Genomic DNA, 27730 nt, shown 5'->3' on the forward strand with positions numbered 1-27730 from the left:
GCCTTCCTGATGTTATGGCACGATGGATAAGTGTCTGTATTTCTCAGCATTGAGGACACCATTGATCCTGACCAAATTTTCAACTCCATTTTCACAAATGCAGCCCTAAAACTTGCAAGGAGCCTTCACCATGCTTCATTGTTGCCTGCAGACAATCATTATTGTACCGCTCTTCAGCCCTTTGTTAAACAAACTCCCTTCTGCTACAGCCAAATATTTCAAATTTCGACTCATCAGTCCAGAGCACCTGCTGACATTTTTCTGCACCCCAGTTCCTCTGTTTTCACACATAGTTGAGTCACTTAGTCTTATTTCCACAAGGAATTTTGCTTTTTGGCTGCAATTCTTCCATGAAGACCATTTTTGGCCAGACTTCTCTGGACAGTAGATGGGTGTACCTGGGTCCCACTGGTTTCCGCCAGGACTGTGCTGATGGCACTGCTGGATGTCTTCTGAGGACGAAGGGAAGTAAGCATGATGTTCCTTTCACCTACTACATTTCTTTGGCTGACCACTGTGTCTATGATCCTTAACATTCTTCAAAAAAGCTTGAACAGCACATCTTGAAACCCCAGTCTGATTTGAGATCTTGCTGATGCAGTATAACTAAACTACCTTGTGTCTTGCTGCTGTACTCAGTCTTGCCATTATGTATGATCTGTGACAATCACACCTTAATTTCAGAGTTTGGCTGTTCCTTTCCCAGTTTTACGCCTAATACACAGTTGTTTCTGTTTCAGTTAATGACTGTTTCAACTGCATATGAAATTCATGATCATTAGCCCCTGCTTGGTATATTTGGTTAATCATGTACCTGACTGTAATCCTACAAAATCCCTGACTTTGTGCAAGTGTATACAGTTGTGCAAGTGTAGGAATTGATGCTGGTTTGAAGCCAAAGGGTAGCCACACCAAATATTGATTGCTTTTCATTTTTTTTCTGTTCGCTAACTTTTTGTTTTGTAAATTGATAAACAATTCTTACTTTACAGCACTTCACACCTGCCTAATACATTTTGCACGGTCCTGTATGCAACCGCAATGCTTCCTGACAGCCCTAATTTTTTCTCACTGTCTGCATGTGCGCAGTAGAAATCCAGAGACTTTCTACTGAGACAGAAATACACTAGTAACATTGTCAGGTAGCAGTCTATAAGGCTCTACAGTATAGACAGCAGGAAGAATATCCGGGCCCGGCAAGAGGTAAACATTGCGGTGAGCCAAAGGGCAAACCCACATTTTACATTTACAATAAAATTTACATGACAGATTTGTATATCTTTAAATCTACTGATTGTTTTCAAATGTGGTTTTCACAAAGTAACAATTACTTAGGTATTTTGTACTAGATGTCCAGACTGAATTTACCAGGTTGTGACATGGCTAGATTATTTTATAGCTAGATGCAGAAGCACATTATGAATCATTGATTAGACCATGCTTTGCTAAAATTGAAACTCTGGGGTGTTCATCAGAAAATGCAGTGAAGTCAGAAGCCAAGTGCAATGATCAGAGGGATATAAAGCATAGAGAAACTTGTCAGGAGTCACAAACACCTATCAAATCTCCCATTAATTCCTGTAGAGCATTGGGAGTACTTAAGTAACTGGAGTTGAGAAACATTGACCCTCAGGCAAAGCAAACACTACCATAATCAGGACTAAAGGGCCCAAGTTGACCACCAGAGCTGTATAAAGCTCAGACTTGAGTGGTAAAGCAAAAGTTCACAAATTCAGTAAGATTGTTTTCAATTATATTGCTCAATAATTTTCTGTATAAAGGAAATATATTTTGATTTTAACAGCCAAAGGAAAGGGAAGTTGTGGAGTGAAAACAGCAAAATTGTATGCTTGGGTAGCACTTCAGTCTTTAACCTGAAGAAATGGTTATCAGTCCAAACCTGCTTGATTTTCTGGAGAAGGCCTTGGAGACCATACCCATAACACCAATAGACCGAAATTACACTGGTAAATATTGCATTTCAGTAATCTTTCTATGCTCTTCCAACAGACAACGAAACCTTACTGGTAAATACAGCATTACGATAGCAGACTGAGTTATTAATGCCATCTTTTGTTTTCAGAGTTATATGCATTTCTTTCTTGGTGGTGGGTAATCATAAGGATCAAATTACTGCAGCCTAGTGGGTTTTTCGCACTTGATGGGAAAGGTCATTTAATCGTACACATTCATATACAGTCAGGATTTTTTCATTCTTACAGCTTGTCCGTTTTATTTTTATTTTTTTACTGGAAGGACTTTGCACTAGTGCTAAAAGCTTCATAAGATACCTAGAAATAATTGTTTTTCTGAATTTGTGTCTGTGAGAAGTTCAAATTTGTCTTATTTAAATGAGGACATGGTCTTCTTTATTTTACTGGAATCATTTCACGATATATACCGTAGTTATGAGCTGAATATGTAATACAAGTTGTTGAGTTATTGTAACTATTAAAATATATGAATTAAAAGGGGGAAAAGACACCCAAAAAAAAAATGAATAGTTGTGAGATTTTGCTCAGTCTAGCTTAAAGCAAAACTAACCGAGGTTGAAGGAAAGAAAATTGCATAATGTATGGCTTGCTTTATTTTAATTTTTAAATATATCCATAAAGCTTCTATCAGTAGAATTTTTGGTTCTAACTCACCTTTCCCGAATGTACTTTCAGAAGTTTAATTAAAATACTAAACATGTAGTAAGTTTCACACAGGTATCTTTCATTTTAGTACCGTTACCATTATTTTGTCATACTGGGCATAGCATGTAATATATATATATATAATTTAGAGAAATTGTATGCAAGTTATGAAATGTGCCAGAATTGCTTTTTCAGTAATCGTGTAAACAATATGTTCTCTTCATTACAAATGTGCCTTTATTGGTGTGTTTTGTGCAAGCATTTACCTGTGCGTGTTTCGGGCTTTTTTTACAGCAGTGAGTGCCCAGGATGAAGATATTGGACAGTTTGATCTGCAGGATCCGTTGGAAGAGTCAACTACCTCATTAGTGTCCTCTTCAACCTCTGCCTATTCTTCCTTCCCAGTAGATGTGGTTGTGTAAGTAAGAGTGCAGGTAAGTCTGATTTATAAAACTTTTTTATATTCTTAATGATCTCCTTGTTTTTGGAGTAGCTCTTTAGATTTCCAGAGTTTTATCCTCATTCTTATTCATTTTCTAGCCTTCCCAGATCAAGTTTAGCTGCCTACCAGTTCACGTGTTGAATGCATGTTGAAGCTGCCCTCATTAGATCTAGTGTTCTCCTCAAACCGAAGTGACCTTGAGACACTGGGTTCAGCCCATCCTTCTGATGCAGTCCTGGGAATCTCTCCATTGCCAAGTGGATCAAAAGCAAGCCTGAACAAATCTGGGATGACAGGTGAAACTTTATAATGTTTTAATAAATTCTTTATTTTCATTTTGCAAAAAGAAATTACAGACAGTTATACACCTTAGTAATTCAAAGCAATCCAGAGAGATGTATAGCACTCGAAAAAACTATCTGTACAGAAGGATGTGCATATTCATAGGAACTACATGTATGAATAAAAGTACAGCGAAGATACAGTAAGGATGTGTGTATCATGCTAGAGGACATTACAATCGATCTCTCATCTGTAATGACTGTGAGGCAAGGAATCAGCTGAACATTTTCTTTTTTGTCTGGTTGTTCTTGTTTGTATTATGGCATGCTAGACTGTTTTTTAAGACCAGTATGTTCATTGTTGCTGTTTGCAAGTTAACAAATTATGTTGGCAGTCTTTACCACTTGAACACTGCCTTTGGCTATATTTTCATCCATACTCGCTCTCATTAGTTTGCTTCAGCACAGTTAGATCTTTACCCAGAACTGTTGTTTTTTCTTGCAGGGCCATCCCCAGGGCTAGGCAGCCCTCTTGGAAGGATCGACACAGCAGCAGCCAATCAGATTTGACCAACTCAAGCAGCAACTCATCAGGCCTGAGCTTCACAGCTTGCATTGTCTGATTTCTCTCTGTATGTTTTTCACCCCTATGGAGCTGGCAAACAGAAATCTGGAGTCTCTGGTCTTACTCCAGGTTCCAGTGGTTTAGGTATGATAAGATGCATTCTATAGTATGCTGATAAAATGTATTCTGAGTAAATACAACTATATACGGTATATACTCAAGTATAAGCCCAGTTTTTCAGCAAATTTTTTTGTGTGCTAAAAATGCCCCCCTCGGCTTATACTTGCGTCACCTTTTTGCGCCTGATCTCCCGGACTTTGGGGACCCGGTACCGGCTGGCCGTAGGTCACTTCCTCTACAAGTGTGCAAAGTTTGTTGTCCGGGGGACCTACGGCCCTGGAGCACCGATTTTTCAAACCCAGGCACCTCTTCCATAGACTCCCATGTTAAATGGTTTTTCTCCAGTGACTTTGGGGACCCAATATCGGCCGGTCGTAGGTCCCTGGACCCCAAACTTGGCACACATGTAGCCCCACCCTTCCTCTATAAGTGTGCAATGTTTGTTGTCTGGGGGAACCTACGGCCAGGGAGCATCAATTTTCAAATCCGGGCACGCCTTTCATAGACTCCCATGTTAAACGTCAGTCTAGTCCTGGACACAGTGAGGCATAGACACAGCGAGGCATGGAAGCAGTGAGGCATGGACACAGTGAGGCATGCAGATGGCCACCCTAGGCTTATACTCGAGTCAATACGTTTTCTCAGTTTTTTTTGTGGTAAAATTAGGTGCCTCAGCTTATATTCGAGTATTAACGGTAAAATGTTTCTCATCAGATAGCTCAGACATAGTTATTGAACTGCACATCTAACAATAATTAACAAAATACTAAATATATTTCATATCACCGTTTGCAGATTAGTTGAAATAGTTGTTAGTTGGCACAGTTTATACAACTGGTTTAAAGGTATGACTTTTGACATATTATTTACTTGTAGGTCATGTGGATGAAGAGCTCACATCAGTGACGGGCCGGAAAGATTCTCTTAGTATTAACCTGGAATTTGTCAAAGTCAGTTTGTCCAGAATGAGGACGTTCTGGTGGAAATTCTTTCTTTGAAGGTGTGTCCGCTAACAAAGCTACTAGCAAGATGGATACTACCTTAATAAACATTTCAGGTAATACATTCTATGCCACATGGCTAAATGCAGTGACGCTTTGTATTAGGCTAACATATGTTTCTCGTTCATTTAGCTGTCTGTGATATCGGTTCAGCTTCTTTCAAGTATGACATGCGTCGACTTAGTGAAATTTTAGCATTTCCGAGGGCATGGTATAGAAGAAGTATCGCTAGACGCCCTCTTTCTTGGTGATCAGACTATAAATGTGCCCGGTAAGACACCTTAGTCAAATGTAGCTTTGGTTACTGTGGCAAAATACATAAAGCTTTTGAGGTGATGGGAAATAATGGTGTAGACCAGTGGACACCTTGGTCATATGTAGCTTTGGTTACTGTGCAAAATACATAAAGCTTTTGAGGTGATGGAAATAATGGTGTAGACCAGTGGTTCTCAACCCTGTCCTTGCGTACCCCCAACAGGCCATGTTTGCAGATTTTCTTTTATCTTGCACAGGTGCTTAAAACCTGTCACTGCTAGATCTGTACGCTCCTACAGAAGTACCCACAGGTGGCCAAATCTGTACGCCGTATGGACCTCATTTCTCCCTCTCCTATAAGCTTATATATTGTTCAGCAGGCTCTGAGAGCAGTGCAGGTGGGGGTGAAGTTTTTTCTTGGGGGGGGGCTTGGTAAAAATGTGTTTACCAAGCTCCCTCCTGTAGTACAGTAAATATAGGCAGCGATTGCTCCTATATTCACTTACAGCTGATACATGGTAAACCGCGAGTGTTACTATGTATCAGACTGTCATTTTATGAATGAATGAATGAATCAGAAAATCTCTATACAAATTCCTCATTCATTCGAGTGCTACAGAGAAAAGGGACTCTCTTTAGTTCCTTTTTCTGTTTTAAAAATTAGATATGGGATCTGTTTAGACCTCTGATATCTCACCAAAGACCCCCCCCTCCCCCAAAAAAAAATGAAAACAACTGTAAAAAAAAAAAAAACAGGTCCGCCCACACTCAGCTTCTCCACAGTGACGGCCCTCAGCCTCTTCTCCCCCGGCCAACCCGATCCATCCTGTCCTGGCCAGAGGAGAACCTGGAAAAAAAATAGCAAATGTTAATTTGCTATTGTCACAAGTGGGTGGGTTCAAAGTGCAGTGCTCTACGCCTGAGCCCAACCTTTTTCAAGCCAATTAGGGCCTCAGGTTCTAATCATGTGGCTTGAAAAATAAAACGTATACAAAGTTTGAGTCCCTCGCCCTGCAGGGGGGCAGCGCCCCTAATGAACCTGGCCACTCCTGGTCATGACCCTTTCACATGGAGCGGACTCTGTCAAGCAGATTCACCTGCTCAGTGTGGGATTTGTCTGATTCCCGCTGAGATGGCGGATGACAGGTCCGTGTCCGCTCCACTGATGCAGAGCAGACATGGACACAGCCCGCTGTTCTCTATGGGGCGGTCTGATATAAACGGAACACCTGTTATGTTCTATTGGATACCATCCAATCTGCTAGATGGATGAGGAATGTGATCCCCATCCCTCTGTTTTTAGCAGACTGGACTGGATCGGAAGCAGGCGGGTGTAAACGGACACATGTCCATTTACATCAGCCTATCCATAGAGAACAATGCATGGTCCGATTGAGCCCGCCTGAAAAACTGACAGGCAGATCTGATCGATGTGCTTGTGTGAAAGGGGCCTCAGGCCTTGTTCACACAGGGCATACACCGCGTACCTTTAAAGCAGTGGTTCTCAACCTTCTAGTGCCCGTGACCCCTTGATAAAATTTCCCCAAGTTGTGGGGACCCCTAGCAGTAAAATAATTTTCATAGCGTGGGTTGAAAGCTCCCAAGGCAAGACAAGTAATTTGTGCCCCTAACCCATGGACATTTAGCTCTTCCTGAGTGCCTTTCACTCTTACAGTATTAAAACCCCTTATGGTACATTTTTACTTTCTCTTTGTTCTCCTTTCTTTCCCTTTCATCTTCATTTTTTTTCCTTTCTCTCCCTTTTTCTTTGTTCCTCCCCCTCTATCTCCCTTCCTAGGAGAACAGTCCGGTTATCAGGAACAGCCCAGGATTTGGTGACCCCTGGCAAATCATCATTTGACCCCCAGGTTGAGAACCACTGCTTTAAAGGGACTCACAGGTGTTCCGTGCATCTCTGTGCAGGCAGTCCCATTGATGTAATTTGGGATGCAGCAACTGCACAAACAGAGCCCTTGCTCCCGATTTTACATCCATGTAGATAAAATAAAGATACTTATCTTTGTGTTAAAGTCTCATTAAATGAGCCCACTGCACACTATAGTAGGGAACTAACATGTCAGACAGCCAAATATTAACATGTATATTATGAAGTCACTCACTGTTGTACTAATGCCATTTTTTTTTTTAAACCTTTTTATCCTTGCTGATGACTGAATTCTATTTAATTCTTTTTTTAGCCTCTGGACCTGGGACTCCTGATTCAGTTGAAGGAGTCAGCCAGCATCTCTCCCCTGAATCTTCTCGCAAAGCTATTGCAGGACCTGGAGCAACCCAGTCAGTCGGCGTCATTCACTCACGCGGCACAGTCACCCAATGTTTTCAGTGATCACAGTGCAAGCAACAGTATGTCTCCTGGAATAGCATCACACTCTTTGAAATCGCCTGCTGTAACCAGATCGAGAAGTGTTTCAGATTCCTCTGCGCCACGCAGAGGTACCTTTTAAACATGATTGTTAATAGCTGTAGTAGACAATTCTCTTGGTTGATAATTGTTGATCTCTTGCTGCAGGCTAGTTCCTTTGTACATTTCCATAGCTTTTTCCACTGCCTTAAAGCTATATTAAAGCCTTGTTTAAAAAACAAAACTTACCTGCCCGAATCCCCCTCTTTTTGAGTCCCACGCCGGCACTCCTGGCTCCTCCCTCCTGCTGGGTGCCCCCACAGCAAGCTGCTTGCTGTGGGGGCATCCAAGTAGGCACACTCTTGAGCCGCAGTTCTGTGTGTCACACTGGTGGTGATTGACAGCAGCGTGAGCCAATGAGCCAATTGAGGGTATGAGCCCCTGGAGAGGCAAGGCTCTTGTCTACATCGCTGTATCAAGAGGGGGTTTAGGTAAGTATTGGGGGGGGGCTTCTGCACACAGAATGTTTTTTACCTTCATGCATACAATGTTCTTTTTTGGATTACACAAATCGGACCGCTCTGTGTAGGTTTTTTCCTTCTTTGATAATTTCTAAGAGGCGGAATGAGAACAGCCGCTGAGGGCTTTGTAGTCCCTTACTGCCGGGCGGTTCAGTGCCCCTTTGAGGAGAACCTCCGCTTGTATGGATCTGACTGATAGAAGATCCAAAGTACTGACCCCTTCCATGTTTACCATGCTTGGGTCTGACTTGTGGCCACTACTCTGGGGTCTCAGTCACTCACGGAGTGAGCATTTAGCACCAGACAGTGGAGGAGCACCAACTCACTCCCCAAGTTATTAGGCTAGCGGACCAGCTGGTCCAGGGCCTCATATAGGTCTGTGATGCTTCATTGAATACTGCACCCTTGTTATCCAGGGATTCTGTTTCAGAATGGTTTTATGCACACAGTGGTGTAGTGGTTAACTCCATTACTTGGCAGCAAGAGAGTCATTGGTTTGAATCCGGACACTGATGCCAATTCTGCCTGGAGCTTGCATTGTCCCTTTCTGTGTCTGCGTGGTTTTCCTCTGGGTACTCCGTTTTCTTCCAAGGCATGTGTGCATACACCTACATAATATACATACACACTATGGGCCAGATTCAGGTAGAACTTACACTGACGTATCTGTTGATACGCCGCGTAAGTTCTATGATGCGCCGTCGTATCTATGCGCCGTATTCAGGAAAAAAAATCCGCCTGAATTTTGGCTTAATACGACCGACGTAAGTCTCCTACGCCGTCGTATCTTGGGTGCATATTTACGCTGGCCGCTAGGCGTGCTTCCGTTGATTTACGCGTCGAATATGTAATGACCTAGATACGCAGATTCACGAATGTACCGTTTACATAAGGCGTACGTCCGGTGTATAGTTATCCCTCATAAAGCAGGGGTAAGTCATGTTAAGGTATGGGCGCGGGAACAGCGTCGTATTTTACGTTGTTTTACGTAAGTCGTACGTGAATGGGGCTGGGCGTAAGTTACGTTCACGTCGTACGCATTGAGCCGTCGTTTCTTAGGGAGTATATGCGACGTGATTCTGAGCATGCGCGCGCATGCGCCGTTCGTTCGGCCCATTCATTTACATGGGGTCACGGTTAATTATAATACAACACGCCCACTACCTTCCAAATTTGAATTAGGCGGGCTTACGCTGGCCCATTAACGCTACGCCGCCGTAACTTAGGGAGCAAGTGCTTTGTGAATACTGCTCTTGCCTCTCTATGTTACGTTGCGTAGCGCATATGAGATGCGCTACGCCCGATCAAACATACGCCGCTGACTGTGAATCTGGCCCTATTTGTGTGTGTATTATTTAGGGGCAACCCTCCCAGGCCGTCAAAGGCCCAGCTGGGGGACTAATCCGTCCCTGGGTGCGTGTAAGCCGATCACTCCGGCACCCAAATCCTGCCAATGTATTTAGCCTTCCCTCCCTGTCTCTAGGTGGGAGGGGCGGCTTGCAGGTTCACAATTCAGTGAAACCTCCCTGCTCTCCGACCAGTGGGTCTGCAAGGTGGTCTCTTCGAAGTACTAGATAGGGTTTCCTCCTATCCACAGAACAAAGTTCTTTCCATCGTGTCTTCCTCTCCCGGACCATCGCTCTGCCTTGGGCAGTGTGGGACTTGCTGAGCTGCGGGGTAATTTTACCTTTCCTGCAGGACGAGAGGTTTGGGGGTTTCTATGGGCCTCAGGTGAACGTCGAGTAGTAACGCATGGAATCCATTCGTTCGGTGGTAGCTGCGCTCCATCCGGAGGACGTCCTGGCGTCCTCGGACATCAGGGACACATACATGCATGTCCCGTTTTGCGCATTTCACAGTGTTTATTTCTGTGCTTCGTGATGAGAGAGGGTCTCTGTCAGCATGTGGCTCTCCCTTTTGATCTGGCGTCAGCACCATGGGTTTTCAGCTAGGAGCTCGCACTTATCCTAACTTTGTTGGGACAGCGAGGCTTTGCCTCATTGGCTACTTGGACGACTTTCTTCTGAGAGCAGCTTCTGTCTCAGGCCTAGTGGATGTGTTATTCCCATTCAGACCCTCCGAAGATTCGGTGGGTGTTAAACGTTTAGGCCAGCAGGTGTAGCTCAGTGGCAGCAAGCCTGTCTTCCATGTGTGCGAACCAGGGTTAAAATACTGGGCATGCTAGGTTCCGACTCAGGGTTGGAGTATCTAGGGTTGATCCGGACTCCTCAGTGGCGAAGGTCCTTCTTCCCTGGAGAAATTGCGGACTCTTCAGTCTGTGGTGAAGGTAATGGCATCACACAATCGCTCTTCTCTCCGTGCACCTGCTGGTCCGGGGCCTGTGGGTAGCCTCCTTCGAGGTGGTACTGTATGCCCAGTTTTACACTCGGGTTTTCCGGGGGAAATACTGTCCAGGTATTGTCTCTGAAATCATCAGATTCCGGTGCGGCACCTAGTCAGAGTCTTTCTGAATTGGTGACAGAGATCCCCGACTCTTCGGTCCGGGAAGTTGTTTCTTCCGTCCAGTGGTCGGTATTTACGACGGATGCCAGCCTCAAGGGTTGTGGGCCTGGGGGGTTCCCGTCGGCTCTGAGTCGCTGGACTTGCGTGGATCTGTGGCCACACCTCCCTGTATGATCCCGCTCTCGTCTGGTATCGGTAGTTACCCAGGGTCGGACCTGGCTGGTGCCTGGTGGGTGACCGCCTGGGACCACCGGGTGCGGTGGACCCGGTCTACCAGTCTTTGTCCTATTTTAGGCGATCAGGCTATGTTTCTCCTCGTGGTCGAGGAGGTTGCAAGGTCGTCCGATCTGATTTCAGCCGGACAACGCCACGGCAGTGACTTCGCTCTACCTTCAGGTATACCAGCAGGCGGGCTACTGGAGTCGCCTGATGCTGGACCATGGTGTCTGGTCTTTGTGCTGGGCTCCCTTGCAGGTGAGCCTCACAGGGCATGGATCTCCTGGCCGCTCGTCTCCACCGCAAGGCTGTCAAAGCTGGTGGCCAGGTCTAGTGATCTGGTACAGACGCGTCAGTCGCGCTGGTGGCCCTGTGGGGTCTGCATTGGCAATTTTTTTGCCGTTCCGCCATTGTAGTTGCTTCCTCGGCTGCTCCACAGAGTGGAGGCTTAGGAGATTCCGATGATTCTAATCGCTCCAGCTTGGCCTTGGCGTTCTTGGTTCGTCTACTCTGGCGGTTGCCAGGGCGGGAGGTACCTCTGTCTCGAGGTCCCATGTTTCATCCTGTTGTACAGTCACTGACTTGTTCAACATGGCTATTGGAAGCCAGACTTTAAAAGACCGGGGTCTATCCGACTCGGTCATCTCAACAATGCTGAGGGCACGGTAGTCTTCTTCCGGAGGATCAACCTTTGCGCCTGGCAGGCCTACATCTCTTGGTGCGAAGAGATGGTGTGACGTCCACGACGTACTCGGTGCCCAGGGTCCTGCTGTTTTTTACAGCTTGGAGTGGATCTAAAAATAGCTTAAAGCACTGTTTGGGGGCAGATTTCAGCCTTGGCTGTGTTCTTTCAGTGGCCTTTTTGCAGCCCGTTCCCTGGTGGGTCCCTTGTTTGTGCAGGGGGTTTGTCATATACTTTACCCTCTTGGCCCATCTCTCCCCCCATGAGTTTTGACTCTGGTGCTCTCGTTTCTTCTGGAACCTTCCTTTTGGTAACATCAGAGAGACTCTCTCTTCACACTATCTCAGAAGGTGGCCCCTTTAGTGGCATTTACCTCTTTTAGAGGGGTTTCTGAGTTGGCGATCTTGTCTTGCAAGCCACCATGCTTGATCCTCCATAAGGATTAGGTGGTGGTGCACCCGCGACCTTCCCTTCTTCCGAAGGTGGTTTCGGCCTTTCGCCGGAAAAAGGACATTGTTCTTCCATCCTTCTGTTCTCGGCCGGCACATCCTACGGAGGTTGCCTTTCATACTTTAGGCGTGGTACTCGCTTTGCGGGTGTACCACCCTGCTTCGGCTCCGTTTCGAAGATCTGACTCTCTTTTATGTAGGTGTCTGGTCCACAAAAGGGCCTGGTGGTCTCGTCGACCACCATTTCTTTGTGGATCAGGTAGGCTGTCATACAGGCCTATGCTCTTAAGGGGCGGGGCTCCCTTTCAGGTCACGGCACTTTCGACCAGGGCAATTGGTGCTTCCTGTTTTTTTTTTCCGACATCATGCGTCGGTCTCACAGGTATGCAAGGCGGCGACTTGGTCGTCCGTTCGCGTTTTTTTTCCAGAATTTACATGGTTGCTGTGAGTGCATCTTCTGATGCTTCTTTCGGCCGCTAGTTTTTGCAGGCGGCTGTTTAAAGTTGCACATCCTCCGTTGAGGAGCTCTGCTTGTTTTGGGGTAAAATTACAATTGTTTTTACTGATGTATTTACCACCCCTCGTTTTGACACTGCTTGGGGACATCCCACTTGTCAAGATTTAAGGAGCTGTGTCCGTCCATGGACGTTAAGAGAAAATAGGATTTTTTGTACTCACCGTAAAATCCTTTTCTCTGAGTCCATGGACGGACACAGCTCCCACCCCTCCTTTTTAGGTTTGTACTGCTTGTTACGAACTGAGGCTGCATGCTGCAGTGAGGGTTATGTCTGGAGGGACCGCCCCCTGGGCGGGGCTGTTCAACTCTGTTAAGGTAACATGTATATAACATGTTTCTGCCTAGTCCTCTCCTGTAAACAGGGAACTTAACCCACTTGTCAAGATTTAAGGAGCTGTGTCCGTCCATGGACTCAGAGAAAAAGATTTTACAGTGAGTACAAAAAATCCTATTTTTGTATTTGAGTTTAGATATACTTTAAAGCGGAGGTTCACCCAAATAACATCTATATAAAAACCAACTTTTTTATACTTCTAACATGTACAGTAGGCATTTTTTAGGCTGTACATACCTTATAATCTATATTTGCAATCCGGCTTCCGGGTACTCACTCCCGCGGGAGCAGGCGTTTCCAACCTGAGATGCAATGTAATCTGGGAGTTCGCCCAGATGATTGATGTCCTTCAAAAAATGTTCCCCTGGCGGATAAGGCCCCCCCCCCTGTATTGCGTAGGCACGTCACGAGAGTCACAGAGTTTCCGAAAGGAGCCGAACATGTAGAGCCGCGAGTTAGCTCTACACGGCGCCTGCGCACCGACTAGGAGCCGTGTAGAGCTGACTGCGCAGGCGCCGTATAGAGCCGACTCGCAGCTCTACATGCTCGGCTCCTTTCGAAAACTCCGTGACTCTCGTGATGCGCCTACGCAATACAGGGGGGGGCCCTTACCCGCCGGGGGAACATTTTCTGAAGGACATCAATCATCTGGGCGTACTCCCAGATTACATTGCGGCTCAGCTTGGAAACGCCTACCCCAGCGGGAGTGAGTACCTGGAAGCCGGATTGCAAATATAGATTATAAGGTATGTACAGCCTAAAAAAATTAAAAATAAATGCCTACTGTACATGTTAGAAGTATAAAGAAGTTGGTCTTATATAGATGTTATTTGGGTGAACCTCCGCTTTAAGACAAGTATTAACTGTTCGTAAACATTATATACACTGATTTGATGCTTTGTCTTTTCTTCAAATGTTTTAAATAGTAATTAAATTGTATTTTCTACTGCCGTATGTACGTCCCACATTCGTTTTTGAAACGATGGAGACTCATCGGATTGTACCATAGCTAATGGTGTATATAGGATACATTTCGATTTCCTTTATTATTGGTTTCTCATATTGATTGGTTGTATGTGGCCTTTGTATAACACCATCTCGTTTCCAGTTCTGATGTAAAATTAAACCACAATGCCAAAGCTTATGTTTTAGTTTTTTAATGTTAAACAGTGACTTACATCTATATACTGTATGTGACTGGCACAATTTACTTCTATGTTGCCAACATAATATATCAATGTCTTATTTAGTTGTAGTTGGTCTCTAAAAATATTTTTTCTCTTCTCCATTAGATTCTGTCACCAAGACTTCAACACCATCTTTCAGTAAAGCTAATAAACTATCTAGCCAGCAGGGGTCGCCGTGGGAAACTCTGGTTGTGTTTGCAATTAATCTAAAGCAGCTGAATGTTCAAATGAACATGAGCAATGTAATGGGAAATACAACGTGAGTTCATAAGCTCCCTCGTAACACAATATTGAGTGCCAACTGTGCAACACTTAACTTACAGCCCCTTTTCAATTGACATGTAAGAACTAGAGCCAAGGGAAAGGTTAAATCTATATTTTCAATCTGTTCTTGCTGTCTGTGTGGGGTTTTTTCCTTGCTTTCTTTTATAAAGGTGTCAGGCTAAACAGCAATTGAGGTATGGAAGTAGAAGACAGAAGCGAAAGGGGAAATCACTCCAAATGGGACACAGGCAGTAATGTAGGTCGGGTAAGAAGTAAGCACAGAGCCTCTGTAAGGGTTTAAGAACAAAAGGAGATATTTTATGAGGACACAAACAGAATCTATATTATTCACCATTATTTGCACAAATAACTTTTACGCTATTCACCAGACCTGAATTCAACTGGTGAATAAAATGGTGGAACTGTAAATTTTTCATGTCACATGATTTCTGCTCGGTTATTTATCAAATGCATATTTTCATCGAAAAATAAACTAAAATGAATTGGAGTGCAAACAAACACACTATTATACCCATTTTTGGGGGTAGAAGATGGGGTTGCGTTGAAAAAATAGATAACCAAAAAATAAATCCTGAAATTGTGTATGCCCGTGTAATAGCAAAAAAATAATTTGGTTGCAAAAATTTTCTCAAGCGACGCTTTAAATGATTTTTACAGGTCATCAGTTCAGAGTTGACCGTGATCTATAGCCCTAGAATAATTGCTGTCACTCCGACCACACACGTGTGGCACAATTGATGTTTACATGTGCACCCTACTGTGCCTTTTTACATGGGGATGACGGGGGCTCTATTTACAAAATATATATTTTTATTTATTTTATACAATTCCTTTTTTTTTCACTTTGTTTTTTACTTTATTGCTGTCACAAAGGGGCTAAAAGACCCCTTATGTGATAGCATGGATAGGTGGCAGATGCTCTTTAAGGAGGCATGCGTGTACCTTAGTTATTGACAGCTTCTAGTGACTCTGAACTAATACATGTCAAGAAACTAATCAGTGTGTGTAGCCAACAGTGAAAGAAGCTAAATCCAGCTATAGATGGAACTATTTTCTTTCCTGCAACCACAGGGTTGTAGGAAACCAAATCACTCAATTCCCCCATCAACACAGTCAGTGTTGATGGGGGAACCCCTCTTGCGGATCCATAGTGTTCTCTGTGCGAGGGTGTGGGGCAGTGGCGGCTGGTGCTCAAATTTTTTTGGGGGGGTGGCGCAAACAAATGAAAAAAAAAAACCTTTCTCAGGTCAGCCATCCTCTCTCGATGTCTTCTCCCGAGTACCGCCCTCAATGTCGCTTCAGCCAATCAGGTTACTGGTAACCAGACCCAGTGAACCTGATTGGCTAAGGCGAGTGTCAGTGTTAACCAGGGAATGCACACCCCCTGCGTTCCCTGGTTAACTATTTGGAAGCCGATTAGACCCAACAGGCTGTAATCGGAAAACCCATCAGAGCCGCTGGCTCTGATGGGCATTTCCAAACACCAACAAACTGCTGTTATTCAGATGGCCGGCGCTCACCAGGGGGCCGGCCATCTGAATAGTGGATGGCAGCAGCGACAATACATAGAGATTCATGCAATGTATGAATCTCTATGTATTGTACACTTGAGTGAGGCCGCAGGGGAGAGAGGGGACGGCGCTCTTGCACCCACTATGGACGCACCGCCACTGGTGTGTGGGAAGCCGCCCCAGCCAGGAGAACACAAGTATTATTGCTAGCAGGTATAACAGCCATTAGCAATAATCACATGTAAAATCTGACAGGCTGGTTCTAGCCAAGTTGATCGATAAACTTGAGTACATTCAGCCTTACCATACATTGTTCGAATCTTGTCCAGTTGGCGATGGCCGAGATTTGAACCGTCTATGGCCGGCTTAAAGATTAATTGCATCTAGGATAGTATTTCAGTCCCTTTTCTTTGTTTTTTCTTATCCCTCCAAGTAGACTTGTTAACTTAGCCGTTTGAGTATAGTTTGACTTAATCACTTATCTCTCACAACTGATGAGACGTCTGCTAAACCAACGTTAATTTCCAAAGGTAATTGCAGGCTCCTTTCTTTATACAAGGAATCACAACCCAACGTCCATTTACTTTAATTAGCCAATTGAGTTTATATACAATTTAATATATGTGAAATAATGACTAGCATAGTGAGTGGTATCTATTTGTCTGTGTTCAGGTGGACTACAAGTGGACTAAAAAGCCAAGGTCGCTTGTCGGTTGGAAGTAACAGGGATCGGGAAATCAGCATGTCTGTTGGGCTGGGGAGGTCTCAACTGGACTCCAGAGGTGGAGTTGTAGGTGGAACAATAGATGTAAACACCCTGGAAATGGTTGGTAAGTATTGATATGTTGTATATTAATGCCACAGTTTCCCAAATAAGTAAGCTGCAGGCCCCGACAAGTCACCCTGTGATCTGTAGACCCTACCTCTAACTTATAAGAGGCTCCACAGTGGAAGCACATGAATTCTGACAAGATAGATGAGGGCAGATGGACTGGAGTGAGCCCATCCCTCCTTTAAAGGTACTGGGGCACATTGAACACCCAGCATTTAGCACAATGGCTGCAAAAGATGTCAATGTGTTACCTGACCTAAAATCAAGCATACAAACAATCTGCCACTGGCTTTTGCAGTAAAGAACAGTTTCCCAAATAGGTTTTCTGGATATACATTTCCTAATATTGGGACATTGATTTACTAAAACGCGCAAAACCTGGTGCAGCTGTGGATAGAAACCAATCAGGTTCCAGGTTTTATTGCCAAAGCTTATTTAAACAAGCTAAAGTGAGAAGCTGATTGGCTACCATACACAGCTGCACCAGATTTTGCACTCTCCAGTTTTAGTAAATCAACCCCCATTGTCTTTTGTTTTGCTTCAGATAGTTTTGTTTGTTGTGCGTAGCACACACTTTATTTTTTTTTTTGCATGGCCTTACAATGCCTGCCACATTTGAGATTCAAACCCTTCCCAGATATATACATCATGGAAAACTTAGGATAGCTATATAAGTAATACAAAAATCATTCAATATCACAATAATTCCAATGAAATAATTATGTTTTTCAGAAGCTGGTTACATTGAATAATCAATTAAATCAATAAATAATGATTTTAATTTTCTCCTGGAGAAACCAAACTAAGTTCATCAAAAATAAACGTTCTTTATGTCCTATTAAATAATTACTTTCAGACCTCATGCACACTGGACATCAAAATAACGTTATAAAAACGCTTTGCAGTGAGTTTTTCAACCTTTTTCGTCTTTTTTCAACATTTTTGCAATAGCGTTTTTTACCTTTTTCTTTTTTTAAGAGTTTTTTTTATTTTTCAGTGGATCAAAAACTTTTTTGAGTGTTTATCGCTGTTTATGACGTTTATCAGCGTTGGATCGTTTTTGCAGCTGAAAAACGTCTCTCAGAACCCACTTGTGTGCATTGACACATAGGATAACATGATGGAGAGTTTAATGACTGTAGAAAAAAACGTCTACTGCTAAAAAACAGCTACTGTAAAACATCCAAAAAGGTCCAGTGTGCATGAGGCCTAAAGCTAAAGATTGTTTGAAAAGATTGAATCTGTCTAAATTATGATAGAATAAATGTTCCATAAAATGTGGGTAAAAGATGGATTTCCAACCCTCTTACTTTAGCTCCACAGATTTACTGTCGATCTTATGGTTACGATTACTGTACACAAGTAATCGTTAAAAAAAATGATGATCTTGATTCAACCCCCCTGACGATCTCCAATGTAGAGTTTGCCGATTCTTTCATATAACAAGTGGAGAGACTTATCAGCTGTCAAAAGAAAATATCTGGGCAGTCTGCCAAGTTCTTAACAGAAAACATTGTAACCAATGCTTCCTTCTTAGATCAAAGGGATACACTTCTGTGTGTAAAGAAAAAGGGCAGTCTGCTAAGTTTGTAACAACATGAAACATTGTAACTAACGCATCCTCCTTAGAGCAAACTTCTGTGTGTAAATGCAGGAAGTTTAACCATTTAGGCCCGGATTCAGAAAGGACTTACGACGACGTGTCTCCAGATACGCCGGTGTAAGTCCAAATGTGCGCCGTCGTATCTATGCGCTTATTCAGGAAATCAGATACGCCTGAATTTTGGCAAGATTCGACCGACGTAAGTCTCCTTACGCCGTCGTATCTTGGGTGCATATTTACGCTGGCCGCTAGGGGCGCTTCTGTAGATTTCCGCATCAAATATGTAAATGAGCTAGATTCGCCGATTCACGAACGTACTTGCACCCGTCGCATTAAGCTACGCCGTTTACATAAGGCGTACGTCCGGCATAACTTTACAGCTCATAAAGGAGGGGTAAGTCATGTTAAGGTATGGGCGCGGGAACAGCGTCGTATTTTACGTCGTTTGCGTAAGTCGTACGTGAATGGGGCTGGGCGTAGGTTACGTTCATGTCGAAAGCATTGAGCCGATGTATCTTAGGGAGTATTTGCGACGTGATTCTGAGCATGCGCCGTTCGATCGGCCATTCATTTACATGGGGTCACGGTTAATTATAATACAACATGCCCACTGCCTTGCTACTTTGAATTAGGCGGGCTTACGCCGGCCCATTTACGTTACGCCGGCGTACATATGGGAGCAAGTGCTTTGTGAATACTGTACTTGCCTCTCAATGTTCCAAATCTTTTTCTGACACTTGTTTATCAATATCAATATTTTTTGCTAGAAAATTACTTGGAACCACCGAACATTATTTATATTTTAGCAGAGACCCTAGGGAATAAAATGGCAATTGCTGCAATATTTTATGTCACACTGTATTTGCTCAGCGGTCTTTCAAATGCAATTTTTTGGGAAAAATACACTTCAATTAATAAAATAAATAAATAAAAAATAAACGGTAAAGTTGGCCCAATTTTTTTAGTTTTAATGTGAAAAATTATGTTATGCCGCGAGAATATCGCGATCTATCTTCTAAGCAAAAAAAATTGTGATTCTCATTTTAGCCAGAATCGTGCAGCTCTACTGTAAACTTATAGTGGAGTATGCAATTTTTGCTTATTTTGTGTCCTCATGTTTTCTAGTTAATAATAACATGAGACATTTGAGACATTACAGTGGGGAAAAAAAAAGTATTTAGTCAGCCACCAATTGTGCAAGTTTTCCCACTTAGAAAGATGAGAGAGGCCTGTAATTGTCATCACAGGTATACCTCAACTATGAGAGACAAAATGTGGAAACAAATCCAGACAATCACATTGTCTGATTTGGAAAGAATTTATTTGCAAATTATGGTGGAAAATAAGTATTTGATCAATATCAAAAGTTCATCTCAATACTTTGTTATATATCCTTTGTTGGCAATGACAGAGGTCAAACGTTTTCTGTAAGTCTTCACAAGGTTGTCACACACTGTTGCTGGTATGTTGGCCCACTCCTCCATGCAGATCTCGTCTAGAGCAGTCTGGGCAACACGGACTTTCAACTTCCTTACAAAGGTTTTCTATGGTGTTGAGATCTGGAGACTGGCTAGGCCACTCCAGGACCTTGAAATGCTTCTTACGAAGCCACTCCTTTGTTGCCCGGGCGGTGTGTTTGGGATCATTGTCATGCTGAAAGACCCAGCCACGTTTCATCTTCAATGCCCTTGCTGATGGGAGGAGGTTTGCACTCAAAATCTCACGATACATGGCCCCATTCATTCTTTCATGTACACGGATCAGTCATCCTGTTCCCTATGCAGAGAAACAGCCCCAAAGCATGATGTTGCCACCCCCATGCTTCACGGTAGGTATGGTGTTCTTTGGTTGCAACTCAGCATTCTCTCTCCTCAAAACACAACGAGTTGTATTTCTACCAAACAGTTCTACTTTGGTTTCATCTGACCATATGACATTCTCCCAATCCTCTTCTGGATCATCCAAATGCTCTCTAGCAAACATCAGACGGGCCCGGACATGTTCTGGCTTAAGCAGGGGGACACGTCTGGCACTGCAGGATCTGAGTCCCTGGCGGCATAGTGTGTTACTGATGGTAGCCTTTGTTACGTTGGTCCCAGCTCTCTGCAGGGCATTTACTAGGTCCCCCCGTGTGGTTCTGGGATTTTTGCTCACCGTTCTTTTGATAATTTTGAACCCACGGGGTGAGATATTGCGTGGAGCCCCAGATCGAGGGAGATTATCAGTGGTGTTGTATGTCTTCCATTTTCTAATTATTGCTCCCACAGTTGATTTCTTCACACCAAGCTGCTTGCACCTATTCAGTCTTCTCAGCCTGGTGCAGGTCTACAATTTTGTTTCTGGTGTCCTTCGACAGCTCTTTGGTCTTCATCATAGTGGAGTTTGGAGTGTGACTGTTTGAGGTTGTGGACAGGTGTCTTTTATACAGATAACAAGTTCAAACAGGTGCCACTAATACAGGTAATGAGTGGAGGACAGAGGAACCTCTTAAAGAAGAAGATACAGGTCTGTGAGAGTCAGAAATCTTGCTTGTTTGTAGGTGACCAAATACTTATTTCCCACCATAATTTGCTAATCAATTCTTTCCAAATCGGACAATGTGATTGTCTGGATTTGTTTTGACATTTTGTCTCTCATAGTTGAGGTATACCTATGATGAAATTTAATTACAGGCCTCTCTCATATTTTTAAGCGGGAGAACTTGCACAATTGGTGGCTGACTAAATATTTTTTTCCCCACTGTATGTTCAAGTGTTCTTATCAAGAGAAAATGGGGGTTTTGTACACTTCTTTTTTTTTTTTCTTTTTTTTTTGTACAAGTGTGAAGGTTTTCTTTTTTGAAGAAAATTCAATAAATATATCTTTAAAAAAAATATATATATGATTGAATATAATTTAACATGTTGCCGTTTACAACTCAAATGTTTGTGTTTCACTTTAGCTCACATTTCAGAACACCCTAACCAGCAGCCCAGCCATAAGATTCAAATCACAATGGGTTCCACTGAGGCTCGTGTGGACTACATGGGATCCAGCATCCTTATGGGGATCTTCAGCAATGCAGACCTTAAGCTACAAGATGAGTGGAATGTCAACCTGTACACTCCCATGGACACCAGCATCTCTGACAAAAGGTATAATGTAATTTACAACCCTGCATACATAGTGTATTTATCAAACATGTTACAGATTTACTATATATACTATCATGATGTGCTTTCCTTGTAGACTGAATAGCTCACTTTTTGAAATGTATTATTTTAATTAGCATTGTTGCAAGTGAACTGTATATAATAATACTATATAATATCTTTATCCTAGTGTCATATTTATCCATGGGGATCTGCAGTGGGATATTTTCCAGGTAATGATCTCCCGATCTACTACTCCAGACCTCATCAAGATAGGAATGAAGCTGCAAGAATTTTTCACTCAGCAGTTTGACACAAGCAAGCGAGCTTTATCTACATGGGGTCCAGTATCTTACCTTCCACCAAAAACTGTGGTCCCCAATGTTGAAAAGAATTCACGTGAGCAATGTATGAATTTTTTGAAGCTTTAAAAAACGAAATTATGCATATTTTTGTCATTAAATACTTAAGAGATTTTAGGTTTTAAAAAGGTGGCAAGGAATAAGATGTAGAAGAACATTCCTTTTCTGGTGTAATGTGTAAGTGCTATCCAAATGTTAACATCTAGTGATAGGGTGGAAGGAGAGAAAGCATGCCATTGGTGTCTCACAGCTACCTCAGACTGAGCCCCCTTTCACACTTATATGACTTGTCCTACGATTTTGGACTGCATTCTCCATGATTTCGAATGACTACCATTCATATTGGCACGACTTTAAGTCGTGCCGAATTCAAAAGTAGTTCCTGCACTACTTTTTTTAAAGTCAGATTCCGTATTAACAGATCCGACTTTGACATGCGACCTGTGCATGACTTGTGCATTCAGGGGAACTCCGTGCCAATTTTTGGAAGAAAAAACGGCATGGGTTCCCCCTTCATGAACATACCGGGCCCATCAGTCTGGTAAGGATTTTAAGGGGAACCCCCACACCAAAAAAAGGTGTGGGGGCCCCCCCCCAAATCCATACCAGACCCATATCCGAGCACCGGCCGGTCCAGGAAAGGAGGTGGGGATAAGCAAGTCACCCCCCCCCCCCCCTCCTGAGTCGTACCAGGCCACATGCCCTCAACATGGGGGGTGGGTGCTTTGGGGCAGGGGGGGGGGGGCAAGCTCATCCCACCCCCTTTCCTTTTCGGATAATGGTCTGGTATGGATTTTGGGGGGACCTTTAAAATCCATACCAGACCGATGGGCCATTTTTTTTTTTTTTTATTCGAGTGGAGTTCCCCCTAATTATTTGGGGGATCAAAGTCACGTCCCTGCTCATAGAAGTCGCACTTCAAGTCGTGGCAAAGTCGGACCCACAGTCGTATGACTGTCTTGTCAAAATCGCGAAACTTTGAAGTCGCACAAGTGTGAAAGGGGCCTGAGAATGAACTATTAGAAATCTCTTCAATTATTACAGGTACTTACATGGCAATGTCAATTTACGCAGTGCTTTACATATACATGTTATACATTCACATATGTCCTTGTCCTCAGAGAGCTTACAATCTAAGGTCCCTAACTCACATTCATACATACACATAAGAAGACCAATTTAGACAGGAGCCAATTAACCTACCAGCATGTGTTTGAAGTGTGGGAGAAAACCCTCACAGGCACAGGGAGAACATGCAAACTCCAGCATGTAGCGCCAGGGTTGGGATTCAAACTAACGACCCCAGTACTGCTATGGGGAAGTGCTAATGAGAACATAACAGCAGGAGTGAAATATACAGTTCCTGAACATGCAGGAGATACTACTGCTTTAGTAGTGATATGGTTTAGAAGGTGTTAGCTTAATATGTGAGTGAAATAAAAAACCTGTTTACTACTACTGCTTGTAAGATCACTGACCAGCTAGAGATACAGCTGCAAAGAAGATGGGGCAGCAAGACAGTCATTCAATATCTATGCAAAGGGAATCGCTGACAAAATGTAGATTAGGAGAGGTAAGTAAGAGAGGCTAAAGCTGGTCATACACTTTTTTTTTTTTTAATTATTCAATAAGGAACGTAATCCTCCATCCTTACAAAGAAAGCGTGTTAAATCTTTCCATTAAAACATACTTCATCAAAATGATATTAGGGCTTGTGCCGTTGTTTAAATACAGTTTACTTTCCGGTGCATTTAGCTTGCATTTGAGATCAGTTTGAGATGCTCCCGAATTCAAGCTGAGTGGCCGTCTCATCTTTCTGACATGCATTTGACCTACTAGGAGGCATCAAGCAGTTTTTTGCATTCCCATTGGCTTGTAAAGTGTAGAAAGGCAGTTCTGTAGTCAACAAAAAACCCTGTACACAGGCCTTTAGGCTCCATTTACACTGGGCTTAAAAAAAAAAAATTCTGCCACAAAACTCCAACACAATCAAATGAATTAAAAATTCAGTACTTTGAATGGATGTAGAGAAGACCGCAGATGAACGGCTACAAATTATGTAAAAGTGTTTTTTTAATCTCTGTGTATCACCTGAAGCCAATCACTTCTCTGGGTATATGTAAGGGTTTCCTACCACTTTAAGTCAGTGCGCATGGACCCTTATGCCGCGTACACACGGTCGTTTTTTGTGATGAAATAAAACAAAGTTTTTTATCATAAAACAAAACAAAGTTTTTCAAACTTCATTTTAAAAAATGACGTTGCCTACACACCATCGTTTTTTAAAATGCTCTAGCAAAGCGCAGTTACGTTCAGCACGTACGACGGCACTCTGTTCCATTCAAGCTTGCGTCATAACTTGCTTCTGAGTATGCACAGGTTTAAAAACGTCGTTTTACCCACACACTTTAATTTTAAATGACACAAAAAACTACGTTTTGAAAAACGACAACAAAAATTGAAGCATGTTCGAATTTTTTTTTTGTCGTTTTTCAGAAGACATAAAACAACGTTTTCCCCCGCACACGGTCATTTTAAATGACGTTTTTAAAATTAAGTTTTTTTCATCACAAAAAACGACCGTGTGTACGCGGCATTAGAGTAAAAAGTCTAGCTAACGTGAATACATTTAGGAGCTGAATATTACATCCAAAAAAACTGTATCTGAACTGTTATCATGACTTGTATCAGTAGTCTGCAGCTATGATCAATGTGGTATCAAGCAAGGACCAAGTACAAGTAAAGTGATTTGAAGGTTGCACGTTTCATACAACAGTGGAATGCTTGCCTAATAATTATTTTTAACCGTCTTGTCTCCCTCCTCTTCTCTTATGTACTGCCAGCTGTTGTTGTCTTCAGTAAAGTTCTGAACTATAGTAATGATGATTTTAGAGCTGCAAGCTGCTCAGCTTGGTTCAACCATACAGTAGGTGACCGCGATATTGTGTCAATCTCGCTCCTTTTCTCTCGGCGAGATTGACCACCTACGAGCCCCGTCGCGGGAGCCAGCGCTGAGCTGGCTCACCAGGAAGGGAAAAAGCCGATATGGAAGTGACGGGGATCCGACTTGGATTCCCGCCAATTCCAGACGCTGTTTAGTATGAATCATGGGGGGAACTCCACGCCAAATTTTAAATAATAAAACGGCATGGGTTCCCCTCCAGGAGCATACCATGCCCTTGGGTCTGGTATAGATTGTAAGGAGAACCCCCCTACAACCGAAAAAAACGGCGTAGGGGGTTCCCCCAAAATCCATACCAGACCCGTATCTGAGCACGCCGCCCCGCCTGGCCGGTCAGGAAAGGAGTGGGGACGAGCGAGCGCCTCCCTCCTGAGCCATACCAGGCTGCATGCCCTCAACATGTGGGGGGTGGACCGCTTTGGGGCAGGGGGCACACCCCAAAGCACCCTGTCCCCATGTTGATGAGGACAGGGCCTCTTCTGACAACCCTGGCCATTGGTTGTCGGGGTCTGCGGGCGGGGGGCTTATTGGAATCCGGGAGCCCCCTTTAATAAGGGGGCCCCCAGATACCGGCCCCCCACCCTAGGTGAATGAGTATGGGGTACATCGTACCCCTACCCATTTACCTGGAGGAAAAATGTCAAAAAAATAAACACACTACACAGGTTTTGAAATCATTTATTAGTCAGCTCCGGGGGTCTTCTTCTGACTTTGGGGGTCTTTTTTGTCTTCTCCGTTCTCTTCTTCTGCTCCGTCATCTCCGCGCTCCCCGGTTCTTCTCCCGCTCTCCAGTGCCTCCATCCTTCTGCCGGGCTGTGCCGCTATCTTCTTTGAAGCTCTTTTACTAGCGGCGGCGCCAGCCCAGTCTTCCTCGTTGCCTTCTTCTCTCTTCTTTTTTTCCGATGTTGACTCGACGCTCCCTTCCCTTGTAATGCCGGGTGTGCGGTACACATAATTTATATAGGCCCTCTTATGACGTCACAGTCCCAGCAATGCTCCGGGGTGGTGACGACATAAGGGGGGCGGGGTAATTATGTCGTCACCACCCGGAGCATGCTGAGGGCATGCGGCCTGGTATGGCTCAGGAGGGAGGGAGGGTGTGCTCGCTTGTCCTTACTTCTTTCCTGACCGGCCGGGGTGGCGTGCTCTTATACGGATCTGGTATGGCATAGGGGGGGTTTCTCCTTACAATCCATACCAGACCCAAGGGCCTGGTATGCTCCTGGAGGGGAACCATGCCGGTTATTTTAAAATTTGGGCGTGGAGTTCCCCCTCATGATTCATACCAAACACAGTGTCTGGAATTGGCGGGAATCCAAGTCGGATCCCCGTCTCTTCTATCTCGCGCTCGCTGGAATGTGCTTTTCCTATTGCAGCGAGTGCGAGATGTCGGCACCCTGTCACCGAGAACCAGTGCAATGCAGTCGTGCTGGAAACATATTCTCGCGGACAGGTACTGTATATAAAAGAGCAGAGCAAGGGCTGTCAGATCAGGTCCGCCTGTCAGTTTTTCAGGCTGAGCTGATCGGACATAGCATTGTCCTTTATGGAGCCACAGATGTCAGCAGACATGATCCGCTGACGCCGCCACCATCGATCCAATTCTGTCCGCCAAAAACAGACAGATGGTGATCTTATTTTCCATCTGTCCGATGAATCGGATTAGATGGAAATGGACCTTACCTGTCCATTTCCTTCTGATTTTAACATAGAGGAGAACGGGACTGTGTCTGCTCTGCACAGCGGAGCGGACATGAATCTGTCATCCGCCAAGCTCAGCGGGAATCAGTGGGCAGCGATCCTCCACTGAGCAAGGTGGATTTCATTAGGGCAGAGGTGCCCATGTGAAAGGGGCTTAACAGTAAATTTTGACAACAAACATGCACTTATTCTTTAGGAAGACAGAAAAAAAAAACTACAGCATATGATTCTAAGCAGAAAAATACATAAACCAGTTTCAGCTGTAATTGATTGGAGACAATATTATGACGTGCCACACATGATCATTTTTGGTTTGACATTTATTTGTTTTCTGTGAATTTTAGTGCTGGATGCAGCTCACCACCGTCATTGGCCCTGGAGTACTGAAGATCATCTCTGGCTGTCACATATCCTTGTTTCAGATCCCCTTGCCAGAAGACACTGTTCAGTTAGGGGGCTCAATGAGCTTACACGGCAACCACATGACCTTTAGCATGCTTTCATGGACCCAATTTCCGTTCTAAATCTTGGGCATTGTTCACTTGGAGGAGCCAAATATTGCATTTTGGACAGAAGCACAAAAAATTTGGGAAGAAGGTAAATTCTCTCTAAATGTATTAAAGAAAAACTATACTGTAAATCATTGTATTGGGAATCCAAATGAAGTTATAAGCAGTTTAAAACTTCCTCTTGGTCTGGGTTTCCTTACAGATTTATTTGTTTTAAATTAAAAAGGTAAATGGAAATTCACAAAACTTTCTTTGTCAATGTATATTGCTGCGGAATACAAACTAGCCAGGAAAGACAAGCTTTGCTTGATTTCTGTCCTAATAGAGACAGTTATTCCCCCAGTGAGTGCTTTAATGTTACCTTTAAAACTTCATAAAGAAGGTGTCAAACACCTCTGCTCTTCATGTTTTTGCCTTGTGTCACTGCTTTTTGCACATGTTAGTAGCAGGAGTGGTTAGTGATGTGATGAGATCAGAGTTTTGCTGCTGACTTTTGACTAAGGCCTGGTTCACACCTATGCATTTATTTAATTTTTTTACCTAGGTCACCTATGCATTTTTTAGTGCGTTTTTAGTTTTGAAGAAACACACTACAGTCCATTTAACATGGTTTCCTATGGGTCACATTCACATCTGTGCATTTTATGGAAAGGGCCAGGGACTTCTTTCTGTTTTTTGGTTCCATAGATTTCAATGGATCAAAAACATGTATTGAAAAATGCACCTGGAATATGCAAACTTAAACCTGCAGTGTAAACCAGGCCTAAAACTCTTTTGTCAAGTTTGCTGTTTTGGGAGTA

The 27730-nt window shown here is 43.6% G+C and overlaps 1 protein-coding gene across 1 annotated transcript in view; it reads left to right on the plus strand.

Moving 5' to 3' along the window:
• The window catches only part of KIAA1109 (KIAA1109 ortholog), a 393986-nt gene that overhangs the window by 346923 nt on the left and 19333 nt on the right, over positions 1-27730 (plus strand). Inside the window, 22 exon segments of the mRNA XM_040330387.1 lie at positions 1805-1872; positions 1874-1967; positions 2934-3073; positions 3180-3207; positions 3210-3377; positions 3868-3900; positions 3903-3976; positions 3978-4071; positions 4924-5018; positions 5020-5104; positions 5181-5284; positions 5286-5319; positions 7502-7574; positions 7576-7757; positions 14140-14293; positions 16503-16660; positions 21207-21399; positions 21587-21804; positions 26766-26794; positions 26796-26909; positions 26911-26956; positions 26959-27018. Coding sequence (XP_040186321.1) covers positions 1805-1872; positions 1874-1967; positions 2934-3073; positions 3180-3207; positions 3210-3377; positions 3868-3900; positions 3903-3976; positions 3978-4071; positions 4924-5018; positions 5020-5104; positions 5181-5284; positions 5286-5319; positions 7502-7574; positions 7576-7757; positions 14140-14293; positions 16503-16660; positions 21207-21399; positions 21587-21804; positions 26766-26794; positions 26796-26909; positions 26911-26956; positions 26959-27018 — 2244 coding nt within the window.

This window comes from Rana temporaria, chromosome 1 (assembly GCF_905171775.1).
Source record: "Rana temporaria chromosome 1, aRanTem1.1, whole genome shotgun sequence".
Taxonomy (NCBI): domain Eukaryota; kingdom Metazoa; phylum Chordata; class Amphibia; order Anura; family Ranidae; genus Rana; species Rana temporaria.